The sequence below is a fragment of the Nerophis lumbriciformis genome, linkage group LG24, assembly GCF_033978685.3.
Source record: "Nerophis lumbriciformis linkage group LG24, RoL_Nlum_v2.1, whole genome shotgun sequence".
In the NCBI taxonomy this organism is placed as follows: domain Eukaryota; kingdom Metazoa; phylum Chordata; class Actinopteri; order Syngnathiformes; family Syngnathidae; genus Nerophis; species Nerophis lumbriciformis.
The window spans coordinates 35,831,530-35,846,568 of record NC_084571.2 but is presented as its reverse complement, the minus strand read 5'-3'; the positions used below and the strand labels follow the sequence as shown (position 1 = coordinate 35,846,568).

The following is a 15,039-nucleotide window of genomic DNA, read 5'->3' as shown; positions in this document are numbered from 1 at the left end:
TTTTTTCTACCAAGAAAAGTGCACTTGTTATTAGTGAGAATATACCGTATTATTCAGACTATAAGTCACAGTTTTTTTCATAGTTTGGGGGGGTGCGACTTTTACTCAAGAGCGACTTATGTGTGAAATTATTAACACATTACCGTAAAATATCAAATAATATTATTTAGCTCATTTATGTAAGAGACCAGACGTATAAGATTTCATGGGATTTAGCGATTAGGAGTGACAGATTGTTTGGTAAACGTATAGCATGTTCTACATGTTATAGTTATTTGAATGACTCTTACCATAATAATATACTATTTTAAAGCTACGTTAAAAGGATAAAGCCATTGTTTACAAATTTTGGTAAATAAATAACCAGAAAATGTATATTTTGTTGTTTTCTTACTGTACCGAAAATGAACCAAAACGTGACCTCTAAACCGAGGTACGTACTGAACCGAAATTTTTGTGTACCGTACACCCTTAGTAAAGTTATCGAGATGTACTTTTTCGTCCATATCGCCCAGCCCTAATTCCAGCAAAATATTGGAACGGGTAAAGCTATCTATGCACAAAAGTACCGTATTTTTTGGACTATAAGTTGGGTGCGACTTATACTCACGAGTGAAATTAACACATTACTGTAAAATATCAAATAATATTATTTAGCTCATTCACGTAAGAGACTAGACGTATAAGATTTCATGGGATTTAGCGATTAGGAGTGACAGATTGTTTGGTAAACGTATAGCATGTTCTACATGTTATAGTTATTTGAATGACTCTTACCATAATATGTTACGTTAACATACCAGGCACGTTCTCATTTGGTTATTTATGCCTCATATAACGTACACTTATTCAGCCTGTTCACTATTCTTTATTTATTTTATATTGCCTTTCAAATGTCTTCTTGGTGTTGGCTTTTATCAAATAAATTTCCCCCAAAAATGCGACTTATATACGTTTTTTTTCCTTCTTTATTATGCATTTTCGGCCGGTGCGACTTATACTCCGGAGCGACTTATACTCCGAAAAATATGGTACTTATTTTAAGGTATTTTTGGGTTCATTGAGGTTAGCTAATTTTACTTGTTTTGGAAAGTCTTGACAAGCCGAATTTTCTTGTTGTATTGGCAGATAATTTTGCTTAGTTCAAATAAAATAACCCTCATTTTTGTATTTTCTTTTCTTGTTTTTGAACACTGACTTTTTGTAGTGTATGGACATACACAGTTACCTGCTAGCCGCCTGTCAGTCGGGGGACCAAAATCACGGTACTACGGATATTCTATTAAATACTTTTCCAACATAATGTTATTCTTTTGCTGTATACGGGTATAAGTGGGGCATAGTTTATGTTGTGGAACAAGAGCCCCCTTTGGCCAACAGCCCCTTAAAATGTACTTATATCAATGTATTCAGTTCAACAAGACACATTTAATGGATTAGTTAAAAGTAGCCTGAGGACCACACCTGCTCATACTTCTCCAGCTCCGAGTGGTATATCTGGCGAATTTGGGCCAGCTTAGCTCTGTAGTCGGAGTGTTCGATGCTGCTGTCCGTGGGCGAGCCCCCTGCCGCCGCTGCTGCCGCGGCCGCCGCAGCCGACCCCCCGCCCTTCTCCGGCCCTGACACGCCCTCCGCCAGAAGCATGTTGTCCAGCCGCATGATCTGGGGATCCGGAGGGTCTTCCTCCTGCACACCTCGTATACTCAGCACTGGAGGGGAGAAAAGGAAAGTGGTTGGGTCAAGTGATTGAAGTTCTTGCAAAAAAAAAGAACCCTCTCTCTGCCAGCGCACTGGAGGATGAACTGAAATTCAAAAGGAGGTGCGGCTCTGTCAAAACCCAGTCGAGGGGATGCAACCACTGAATACGCAATGAGCCTCAGCTTGCTCAGGATGCACAGCAGAGGGCAGTGTGGTCCCTCGGTGGCAGGCTGCCAGAGATAAGGGCATGAGGCATGGGAGCAGTAATGGGAGTGCATGTGCTGTCACCATGAGCCCCAGTGGCCATAAGTATAGTTATCAGTTGCTGCTCTCCACCACTGTATTATACCAGGACCTCTGTCAGCCCGCAGCCCCGCTCTCATCTCTCTTTCACACATATACAAACCTCCAGATAACACTCTCTTAGTGCAAACTTTCTGGAGGGAGACAACTGTCTTTTACCCCCTCTAACATTTCACCCCATTTGAAAACAGGTAAGAGAAGTCTGTGCTGTGTACACACATGAAGTAGATGAAAGCAGTATGTACTAATGGAGTCAATGAAGACGGAAACATTCCCTCTTACCGTGTGTGTTTACTTGAGTCATTTGGATTTGAGGGCTAATGCGTCAAAGTGAGATTGCAGACAGTTTTTATTAAATCAGGACAATTGCATTAAACGCCAACACAATTTTTCAATGACCAATGAGTTTAGTGTCATCCGGCAATTAATCAGCGACACACTGCAAAAACTGAAATCTAAGTAAGATGAAATATCTCAAATAAGGGTGATATTTGCTTATTTTCTGTCTGATAAGATAATTCTTCTCACTAAGCAGATTTTATGTTAGTGTTTTACTTGTTTTAAGGGTTTTGGTCCTAAATTTTCGAAGTAAGATATTAAAGCTTGTTGCTGAGATTTGATGACCTATATTGAGTAAAACATGCTTGAAACTAGAATATCAACTGTTGCAAAGCTGTGTCATCAACACTCACAAGTATAAAACTACTTTTTTAAAGTAATAATTTATTATTTCAAGCATGTAAAAATAAAAATAAAAATCATGACTTTGACACAATTATGTGTCATATTAAAACAGATGACAGCCAAACGGACTTTGCTGTTTTATTTTCAATGAAACAATAGAAAATACGTACTCATACGTTATTAGTGAGAATATACTTATTTTAAAGGTATTTTTGGGTTCATTGAGGTTAGCTAATTTTACTTGTTTTGGAAAGTCTTGACAAGCCAAATGTTCTTGTTCTATTGGCAGATAATTTTGCTTAGTTCAAATAAAATACCCCTCATTTTTGTATTTTTTTCTTCTTGTTTTTGAACACTGACTTTTTGCAGTGCACAAAAATGTTTATCTTCATAATCCAGGCTATATGTATTTATTTTTTCTCAATGGATGACACAATTAAAGCCGCAGGAAACGGTGTAGTGTTAGTCCTCCCTGAAGAATTACGCTAGTCAAGTCAAGGGTTGCAGGGTGCACAAAGTCGACTCATTGAAAGCCTCTCTGCCTCGCACAGACAATAGCCGTGTTGTGAGTCATTGTGTCGAGGGCGACATGGAAAAACAGGTTAGCGCTTCCACTGCAAATGTGGTCGGTTAGGAAAAGTTCCCCGCTAACATTCTAGATGCAAAAGACAGAGCAGATGAGTTTTATGCTTTTTTTCCACCCCCCTAACCTTGGTTTGATAAATGAGTGTGTTCCACCATTTGTAGCAAACCGTCTAACTCCCTCCCTTTCTTCCCCCTCTCTCTCCGTTCTTTCTTGTTCCTTCTTGCCTGTTTCTTCCCCTCCGCTTAGGTCTCTTCTCTTTCCAAGGCACATTCCTGCTTTGCTGCTCCCCCATCTTAGGGCTCAGGAATGCAGCAGACCCTGCCGCCTGAACTAATGACCCTGATTCGCCCGTCATTTTCCCTCCACTTTTTTCCTCCCTTGCAGCCATTCACCACCAGTCGTCTTCACTACTTAGCCACATAAACAACAACTTACGGACTAAAGGGTACTCTCTTTTGGACCTGTTGTACGGACAAAGTGGACGCAATTTCCATGCCAGCACATGAAAGTGCTGCGGACCAGGTTGAATGTCCATCATGAGAGGGAGGCCAGGGGTTATCTTTTACTGCCCACTCAGAGAGAAATACAGCTGATGTATAGTACAGGCCAAACCTTCTCATTCAAAACACGACCGATGGTCCCAACCCCATTGATAAAGAAAGAAATTCCACTAATCAACCCTGATGAGTGAAATCCATTTCAGGTGACTACCTCTTGAAGCTCATCCAGAGAATGCCAAGAGTGTGCAAAGCCGTAATCAGAGCAAGGGGTGGCTATTTTGAAGAAACTAGAATATAAAACATGTTTTCAGTTATTTCACCTTTTTTTGTTAAGTACATAACTCCACATGTGTTCATTCATAGTTTTGATGTGACAATCTACAATGTAAATAGTCATGGAAATAAAGAAAACGCATTGAATGAGAAGGTGGATCCAAACTTTTGACCTGTACTGTATGCTCTCTTAATTATTTTGTACTTTTCTATTGATTTCCTTCAGAAAACGTGAAAGGAGCGATCACATTAATTATATGACATGAGCATAATGCAGGTTTTGACTCTATGGCATACTTGCCAACCCTCCCGAATTTTCCGGGAGACTCCCGAAATTCAGCGCCTCTCCCGAAAACCTCCCGGGACAAATATTCTCCCGAAAATCTCCCGATTTTCAGCCGGAGCTGGAGGCCACGCCCCCTCCAGCTCCATGAGGACCTGAGTGAGGACAGCCTTTTTTCACGACGAGAGGACAACAGGGTGACAAGAACTAAATCATCCAGACTAGAGACAAATTGTATTATTATGTTTATCTTATATATTTATAAATTTTAAAAAAAATAACTAAATACATTTTTACTATATTTTGCTAAAAACATCCAAATTAATTGTATTTTTATTTGTATTTTTTCTGACTCCTTATTACATCCAGCCATAGAATTATACAGTAAAATAAACAGATTTGAAATAATTCATTTTAAATTATAATAATAATTCATTTAAAATGACCATATTTAATTATTAAAATAAATGTTTGTTTATCAACAACTTTAGCATTTTATTCATTACATTTTGAAGCTCTCAGAAACCAAGTTATGTTATATTCCTTAATATTTATTTATGCAAGTTTGAAGTATCAATTATCGAAACACAGTTTTGTTTGCATATTTTCAGGATGTAGATATATATATTATATATGTATATATATATATGTATATATATATATGTATTAAATACTTGACTTGGTGAATTCTAGCTGTCAATATACTCCTCCCCTCTTAACCACGCCCCGCCCCACCCCCGACCACGCCCCCACCCCCCACCTCCCGAAATGGAGGTCTCAAGGTTGGCAAGTATGCTCTATGGGGAATTTTAGTGACGTTATCATGCATGTAGTGTTGTCCAGATACCAATATTTTGGTACTGGTACCAAAATATTTCGGTACTTTTCTAAATAAAAGGGGACCACAAAAAATGTCATTATTAGCTTTATTGTAACAAAAAATCTTAGGGTGCATTAAACATTTTTCTTATTGCAATGTTGTCCTTAAATAGAATAGTGAACAAACAAGACAACTTGTGTTTTAGTAGTAAGTAAACAAACAAAGGCTCCTAGTTAGTCTGCTGACATATGCAGTAACATATTGTGTCATTTATCTAAAGTGTGGTTAATGTTTAGATTTTTTTTGTTTTGTTTAAATATTGGTCCGTTGGATAAAAGTATAACCATTTTTAACGTTTGGAAAGCAGCGATAAAGTAGCGGCAGACGCTCATCGAGAAAATGCCAAGAGTGTGCAAAGCAGTAATCAGAGCAAGGAGTGGCTATTTTAAAGAAACTAGAATATAAAACATGTTTTCAGTTATTTCACCTTTTTTTTTGTTAAGTACATAACTCCACATGTGTTCATTCATAGTTTTGATGTGACAATCTACAATGTAAATAGTCATGAAAATAAAGAAAACGCATTGAATGAGAGGGTGTGTCCAAACTTTTGGCCTGTACTGTACAGTGCAGAGGGCAACTGTGCCTCCTAAAGCTTTTCACCCACCCCTCCCACCTCATTATGGCCCCCAGCTGTAGCCTAATGCCCCTACATTCCCCTAATTAGTCCAATTAAGCCGTGATTACCTACAATTGCACTCAAGCACAGTCTTGTAGCAGCTGCTGGGATGAGTTGGGATTGTGCACTTGTATGGATTATGGACAAAAAGTTGTGGCTTTTTTTCTATCACTTGTTGCAACTATACTTTCTACCTCATCCACAGCGGTATATGGCAGGGGTGTCCACAACTCCTTATTTGTTGGCTCACAACATGTTGTAAAACCAAACAAATCCTAAAAAGTCACCTATAACACAAAGTTAAGATGTAGATAGCTTAACATATAGAGTGGTCGCTCAGTTTTCAAAGCAAATTTTTTGCCTGAACATTGCATCTGCTTCCGTGCGTATCATCCCACGGAATTAAATGCCCAAACGAAGAATTCCGCTGTTCAAATATTACAGAGATTATACACTTAAATCATACTTGCCAACCCTCCCGGATTTTCCGGGAGACTCCCGAAATTCAGCGCCTCTCCAGGGACAAATTTTCTCCCGAAAATCTCCCGAAATTCAGGCGGAGCTGGAGGCCACGCCCCCTCCAGCTCCATGCGGACCTGAGTGACGTGTTGACAGCCTGTTCACACGTCCGCTTTCCCACAATATAAACAGCTAATGATCGAGGGCGAGTTCTTGGTTTCTTATGTGGGTTTATTGTTAGGCAGTTTCATTAACGTCCTCCCAGCGCGGTAACAACACACAACAACAGCAGTCAAGTTTTCGTCTACCGTAAAGCAGTTCGTCTGCCGTAAACAGCAATGTTGTGACACTCTTAAACAGGACAATACTGCCATCTACTGTACATGCATATGTGACCCACCCATAATGTGTCACATTTTTGTGTTGATTTATTTATTTTATTTTGTGGTTTGAATTCGTTTTTGGAGCTGTCATTACATATTTATCAGTATTCACATTGGTCAGTAGGGGGCAGTAGGGCGTTTCTTCCCAATTGAATGCTATCACCTGCAGACAGGAAGTGTCTTGTCATTCTGATGAGCGCGACCAGTCTGTGAACAATTGAAACGTCCTGTGTGCTTTTTCCTCCTGTATAACAGGTTAGTTTTGGTGAATCAACTCACTGAATAATATCCATGTGATCTTTATAAGTTTAACTCTAAAGTGTTTGTGAGTTGTAGTTTGTATTTGTGAATGAATCCAGTGCACAGCTGCAGTAATCAATACAAAAAGGCGACGTGAGTGCGCAATGTTTATATAGGAACTTCTGATCCTAATTCAGACTCCCAAATTAGAGCTCCCGTTTTCTTATTGATTTTATAATGTATATTTGTTTAATGTGTGTGTTCTGAAATAGTGACAGAGAATAGAACAAGGATGGGCAATTCAACCCTTAACTCAACAATGAGTAGATGAGTGTTATGTGTGTGTATATGTGTAAATAAATGAACACTGAAATTCAAGTATTTCTTTTATATATATATATATATATATATATATATATATATATATATATATATATATATATATATATATATAAATAAATAAATAAATGGGTTGTACTTGTATAGCGCTTTTCTACCTTCAAGGTACTCAAAGCGCTTTGACACTACTTCCACATTTACCCATTCACACACACATTCACACACTGATGGAGGGAGCTGCCATGCAAGGCGCTAACCAGCACCCATCAGGAGCAAGGGTGAAGTGTCTTGCTCAGGACACAACGGACATGACGAGGTTGGTACTAGGTGGGGATTGAACCAGGGACCCTCGGGTCGCGCACGGCCACTCTTCCACTGCGCCACGCCGTCCCTATATATATATATATATATATATATATATATATATATATATATATATATAGCTAGAATTCACTGAAAGTCAAGTATTTCTTATATATATATATCTTAACCACGCCCCCAACAACGCCCCCCGCCCCACCCCCGACCACGCCCCCCACCTCCCGAAATCGGAGGTCTCAAGGTTGGCAAGTATGACTTAAATTCACACATTTGTTTTGAAATTCATTTGAAAGAACATACACACACACACACATACATACGTATATATATTCAGCTGCCATCTGCGGCTTTCATTCTGCCTGACTACTGTTTCTTGTTTTGGGGATTTTCATACGTGTTTTGGTGGGTCTAACCACTGGTACAGGGCTGAAAAAATGGCAACTCCAAATGTAACCCATGTTCAACCCCTAAAGAAAGAACAATACATAAGTTAAAGTCTTAAAAAGGAGGAACTTGACTCCAATATTTATAATTTCTATTTATTGTAATTAGCTACACATTCTTTTGACATAATTCCCCTCATCAATGAATGGAACAACTCAAGCGTGTCCCTTTTTTTTTGGACTGGCCACCACCTTTGTGAGCACTCTTAGGCTCAGTTTTGCAGAAGTTCGCTCTTGGTGCTGATCGTACGCAATACGGACTGCTTGACAATGCTTTTGCGGGAGTGAGACCAACGCTGTTACCTTGCCCTTTGACCAGTTTTAAATAAATACTTATGAAATCTTCCAGAAGACCCGACTTTTGACTGTTTAACAAAAAAAATTGCGTAGAGTAACAACACTGACTGCAAAATAAGCCACAATGGGGATAAAAAAAAAAGTTGCAAGTGACAGAACTAGGGATGTAATGATAAACAGTATTAATAATGACCGCGGTAAAACTGCCAACGATTAGTATTAACATTTTAAATAAAAAGGTTTGAAAAACCGTGATGAATAACTGCACTTTGATAAACTTACAATCTGACTAGCGCCAGCTCGCTGGCTAAAATGAAAACAAGAGACCTAACATTTTTAACCATTACGAAAGGACATATGCCAATCTGAAAGTATATAAACACATTGCTGTCTGAGCAATTAAGTTATTCAATTGTATTCAAGCTGTGCTCTCTTAAAACAGATGATCGTTCTTTACTCAGATTACGAGACAGAGATGTTTCTACGGTAGACTGTCGGAAAGCGGCTTGAAGATGATCTGTAAAACATCATCTATGCAACATTTTGACCAAAGAACCACCATTACATGTTATTCAGACTACAAGGAAGTCTATTACATTTAGAAAAGAAAAAAAGACTCTTTTAATGCGCCCTATAATCCGGTGCGCCTAATATATGAAAAGGATCAAAAATAGTGCGCCCTACGGTCCTACATTTACATAAACAATAAAAAAAAAAACTTTGTTAAAAGATTTTAGTGTGTGTATAAGTACTTTTTGAGCACATTAAACAATACCGTTGTAACTAGAGATGTCCGATAACATCGGCCCATAAATGCTTTAAAATGTAATATCAGAAATTATCAGTATCGGTTTCAAAAAGTAAAATTTATGACTTTTTAAAACGCCGCTGTACGGAGTGCCAATAAACCTTAAAGGCACTGCCTTTGCGTGCCGGCCCAATCACATAATATCTACGGCTTTTCACACACACAAGTGAATGCAACACATACTTGGTCAACAGCCATACAGGTCACATTGAGGGTGGCCGTATAAACAACTTTAACATTGTTACAAATATGCGCCACGCTGTGAACCCACACCAAACAAGAATGACAAACACATTTCGGGAGAACATCTGCACCGTGACACAACATAAACACAACAGAACAAATACCCAGAATCCCTTGCAGCACTAACTCTTCCGGGACGCTACAATATACACCCCCGCTACCCCCTGAAAACCCCCCCTCCCCCACCTCAACCTCCTCATGCTCTCTCAGGGAGAGCATGTCCCAAATTCCAAGCTGCTGTTTTGAGGCATGTTAAAAAAAAAAAAGCACTTTGTGACTTCAATAATAAATATGGCAGTGCCATGTTGGCATTTTTTTTTCCATAACTTGAGTTGATTCATTTTGGAAAACCTTGTTACATTGTTTAATGCATCCAGCGGGGCATCACAACAAAATTAGGCATAATAATGTGTTAATTCCACGACTGTATATATCGGTTGATATCGGAATCGGTAATTAAGAGTTGGACAATATCGGAATATCAGCAAAAAAGCCATTACCGAACATCTCTAGTTTTAGCATCTTTATTACCACTTGAAGCATTTAATCTTTCAGTTTTTCTGTATGTTGGACACCCTCGGTGCATGTGATGGAGAAAGACAACGTCACTCCCGCCAAACTGACTCGACAGGTAAGCTGTTGTCGTTAATTAGATGCGCCGCTCTTATAAATTCGCCGGGGCCCCACAGTACTTTGCACACTTTCCCACACTCGCCGGGCTGCGGTGGCACCGAGAGATGGAGCGAGCAACATATACTATGAAATATTCAGGCGATCCAGCTGGGCTTTTCACTGCATACATAATCATTCTCATTTCGGTCCTGCCAGTGTGGAAGCTGTGACGACGCCAACGCCAGGCTGCTGTAAGTAAGTAAGTAACGGGTGAGGAGCGTAAGCAATACTGTGGTGTGATGTACATTAACCGTCCACACAGAGGGACAGATAAGACTTAAACGCAGTCAGTATATCATTGCTCAGCTCACAGCACAAGCTTTATCCTTGTCTGTCTTTCCCCTCGCTAGCATCCCCTTTTTCACTCCGTCTCCCCCTCAACACACATCCCCTCCCCCCTCTCCCTTTCAGCGCACCCCCCCTCTGTTCTCCATTTCAGTCGAGTTCTCCATGTGAGCCGCAATCCCTCATGCTGTCAGCCCCCCACCCCCCCCTCTCTCCCTCTCTCTGTAGACAGACAGGATTAGCATTTTAATTGCATCAGCTCCCTTGGGTATTCTCAGCCTTTCACTGGGAGAGAGCAAGGGAGCGGGAGAGAAGGATAGGGGAAGGGGAGGAAGAAGGAAAAAAAGGTGAGGAGAGAGAGAGAGGGGAGGGTGGAAGGAGAACCAAGGAGAATTGCAAAAAAGGAGTCACAGGATAGATGTGTGTGTGTGTGTGTGCAAAGGGAGAGACACTGAGCGGTTACAGAAAATATAAAGAATCCAGGATAGAGACGTGCCAGAAAGGGAGAATGCATCACTTAGCCTTTCTTCACACAGATAAAGAGAATTGGGACATGCTATAATAATATGTATTCTTTTGAAAAGATATAAAGTGCAAGTTTACCGTATACTATTGAAAAAGTGCTGCACAGCTATTAAATATTTTTCATAGCCAATTGTTGCTCAAATGAACTCTAATTGTAATGAGGCGTACCAAAACGAACAACCGTATTTTTCGGAGTATAAGTCGCTCCGGAGTATAAGTCGCACCGGACGAAAATGCATAATAAAGAAGGAAAAAAACATATATAAGTCGCACTGGAGTATAAGTCGCATTTTTGGGGGAAATGTATTTGATAAAAGCCAACACCAAGAATAGACATTTGAAAGGCAATTTAAAGCCTTGCATAAATGTCCCCACCAAAGTGTAAAAAAAAAAATTTAAAAAAATTGTGTGTTATTATACTGAGCAGGTTTGAAATAAATAATTCAATCAATCAATCAATCAAAAATACAAAAATTAGGGGTATTTTATTTGAACTAAGCAAAATTATCTGCCAATAGAACAAGAAAACTAACCTCAATGAACCCAAAAATACCTTAAAATAAGTACCATATTTTTATAGTATAAGTCGCTCCGGAGTATAAGCCACACCGGCCGAAAATGCATAATAAAGAATGAAAAAAACCGTATATAAGTCGCATTTTTTGGGGGAAATTTATTTGATAAAACCCAACACCAAGAAGACATTTGAAAGGCAATATAAAATAAATAAAGAATAGTGAACAGGCTGAATAAGTGTACGTTATATGAGGCATAAAAAACCAACTGGTATGTTAACGTAACATATTATGGTAAGAGTCATTCAAATAACTATAACATATAGAACATGCTATACGTTTACCAAACAATCTGGCACTCGTAATCGCTAAATCCCAAGAAATCTTATACGTCTAGTCTCTTACGTGAATGAGATAAATAATATTATTTGATATTTTACGGTAATTTGTTAATTTCACACATAAGTCGCTCCTGAGTATAAGACGCACCCCCGGCCAAACTATAAAAAAAACTGCGACTTATAGTCCGAAAAATACGGTACTTTTGTGCATAGATAGCTTTACCCGTTCCAATATTTTGCTGGAATTAGGGCTGGGCGATATGGACGAAAAAGTATATCTCGATAACTTTACTAAGGGTGTACGGTACACAAAAATTTCGGTTCGGTACGTACCTCGGTTTAGAGGTCACGGTTTGGTTCATTTTCGGTACAGTAAGAAAACAACAAAATATACATTTTCTGGTTATTTATTTACCAACATTTGTAAACAATGGCTTTATCCTTTTAACATTGCTTTAAAATAGCTCTGTGTGTGATGGATGTGAGCCACCACTAGGCTGATCAGTGCAACAGCAGGCAGTCATGAATGGTAAGCATAACAATAACATAGATATACACACAGGGTCCATTGCCAGGGTTATAACAGTCAACAAAGATCAAATATAAACTAAATTAAAGCTGCAAGCAGCATTGGTCGGGCCCGCGTATTTGGAAGGTGCTAGTCCTAAGTGTCCCAATACTATTGTCCAGTTTTAGTCCTAAGTGTCCCAATACTTTTGTCAAGTTGTAGTCCTAAGTGTCCCAATACTTTTGGCCAGTGTAGGTGTCCCAATACTTTTGTCCAGTGGTAGTCCTAAGTTTCCCAATACTGTTGTCTACTTTTAGTCCTAACTGTCCCAATACCTTTGTCCATTGGTAGTCATAAGTGTCCCAAAACTTTTGTCTACTTTTAGTCAGAATTGTTCCAATACTTTTGTCTAGTGTACCTACCTTGTCTGCATTGTGTGGGCACGCTGGTGCTTCCTGCTTTTAAGCAGCCATCTTAAAAAAACAGCAGCGCAGCAGCATCAGCGCAGCGGGTCTTTGAAGGGTCATAAAATCAAAACCGGAGTAGTTATTAAAAAGCCCATCTATACTTTTAATCACAAGGGTTTAATCTCTCTCCTGTGTTAGTTTGAAGCCGAAACGACAAACGCGCTCAGAGGAGATAGATTTTGAAGAAAGGTGACCGGTTTTTACAAACATTTTGTTTTGAAGGGGGAATAGCAAACTTCCTGTTGATTTTTGCTGGGGGTTGTCAATTTATGAAATGTAGGTCTAAGTGAGACCTACATAGAGGTTTTTGTTTCATGTCTCTCCGACCTTCCCAGTGGGAGTTACAGGCAGTTTTGTCATTTTTTTCTTCCGAGGAGCAGTTTTTTCTGCGTTTTATTCAAAAATTGCGCTAGAGCGCAATTTTGAGATTTGGGGTTAGGTTTTTTTATTAGATCGCAATTTTTGCCAGTCCTGATGTGTGTGTTCAGTTCGGTGAGTTTTGAAGCATGTTAAGGGGGTCAAATTACAGCTCAAAGAGGCAAAAGTGACTGTTTTTAGTACATTTTTGTCTTGAAGGGGGAATTGCCAACTTCCTGTTGATTTTTGCCCGAGGAAATTAATTAATGAAAAGTAGGGCTAAGTGAGCCCTACATAGAGGTTTTTGTTTCATGTCTCTACAACATTCGTACTGGGAGTTATAAGCAGTTTTCTTTCTAGGGGGCGCTAGAGCGCAATTTTGAGTTTTGGGGTTCGTTTTTTTTATTGAAAGGCAATTTTCGCAGGTCCTGATGTGTGGGTCAAATATGGTGTGTTTTGAAGCATGTTAAGTGGGTCAAATTAGTGCTCAAAGAGGCGGCGGAATAATAATAAAACCTTAGAAAAACAATAGGTCCTTATGTCCCATTGTAAAAGGACTCCCAAAGGGAGTCCTTTTACAATGGGCCATGCGGGCCCTAATAAGATGAGGCTCAGAATTGGTTTCTTAACAAAACCTTTCTACATATAAAGTGCAACATTAAACTGCTTCAAGTTGTTGCTCAGATTAAATAAAATGACATGTCTTCTACATACAAAAAGTGCAACATTAAACAGTTTCAAGTCAACTCAGCCTCAGATTAACTTTTCTTCCCCCCCCCGGCCTTTAACCCTAGTGACTTTCACTCAATTTTCATGTTTTTTGCCAGAAAAATCAGTTTATCCACATTGTCTGCAGAAAGAGCAGACCTGCTTGCAGTTACAATGTCTCCAGCTGTGGAAAATACCCTTTCACTGGGCACGGAGGTAGCAGGTATGGCGAGGTAGTGCCTGGCTAACTTGGCAGTAAGAGGATATGTGGGCTCATTGTTCTTCCACCATAGAAGTTGGTCAAAATCTAGTTTTTAATGCAATATGGTCTTAAATCTGCTGCTATAAAAACATCAACGGCATTTGTTATTGCTTTAGCCCTGCCTGACTCGCCGAGGAGAGGCTGCTTGAATGCGGTGTTTGTACCACGCTCGTCTTTATCTTCGTTGAAGCGATGTTATCCATTGTTGTATCGCACCGCGAAGCCGAAAGGTTCCCAAACGGGAGATCTTTACGAGGCAAGAGGGTCTTCCAGCGCTGGCTTTTTGCATTTTGTAGTAGCCCGGTCATTGCTAGCATGCCGTGTGTTGTGCCTCGGTGTGCATTCTTTACACAACGTGCGGTGCGCAACTTAATATGTCCGTGTGTAAACTCGTTCGGTGCACCTCCGTTCCAAACCGAACCCCCCGTACCGAAACGGTTCAATACAAATACACGTACCGTTACACCCTTAATTTTTACTTAAACTAATATATATCTCGATATATTTTCCGGTGAAAGTATCCATGAAAAGATATTCATTTTTGCGCGATATTCAGTGAAATTGAAGTGAATGACAACTGTACTGGCACTTTTATTAACCCAGTTAGTCAAGATGGGTATTAACAGCACAGAAAATAAACTGTTTAAGTAGCACAGAATTACATAACGTCAATAAAATAGAAAAATATTATTTCTACGTAAAATAAATAACATAGCTGTGCAATTTTGGGCTTACGTGGTAAAATACTCAAATTAATGTTTTATCCAGACGCATACATTTGTCCAAAAGTGGCCAAGTAAACGCATTGTGGGTTTCCTGGACGTTGTATACATCGCTAAAAGAAAAATCTAAAGAAGAGAATAACTCTGCCATCTTCCACTAGATTTTTCAATATATAAATCGCTCTTCTCTACGACTCTCTCGTCGTCTTTTGGAATGTCTGTTGTGATTTCCCTTCCAGGTTCCATGACCCGCCCTATCTTGCCTCTGATTGGCCTCAACCAATCTCAACCAATCGTGACTCATCATAGTAAACAACC

At 39.4% G+C, this 15,039-nt stretch overlaps 1 protein-coding gene across 4 annotated transcripts in view; it reads right to left on the bottom strand.

The window, feature by feature from the left end:
• pbx4 (pre-B-cell leukemia transcription factor 4) overlaps positions 1–15,039 on the bottom strand; it is a 90,904-nt gene that overhangs the window by 14,546 nt on the left and 61,319 nt on the right. For all 4 annotated transcript variants that reach the window (XM_061982041.2, XM_061982043.2, XM_061982042.2 and 1 more), the window contains one exon: positions 1,465–1,709. In XM_061982041.2, the coding sequence (XP_061838025.1) occupies positions 1,465–1,709 (245 nt within the window). The remainder of the gene's footprint in view (positions 1–1,464; positions 1,710–15,039) is intronic.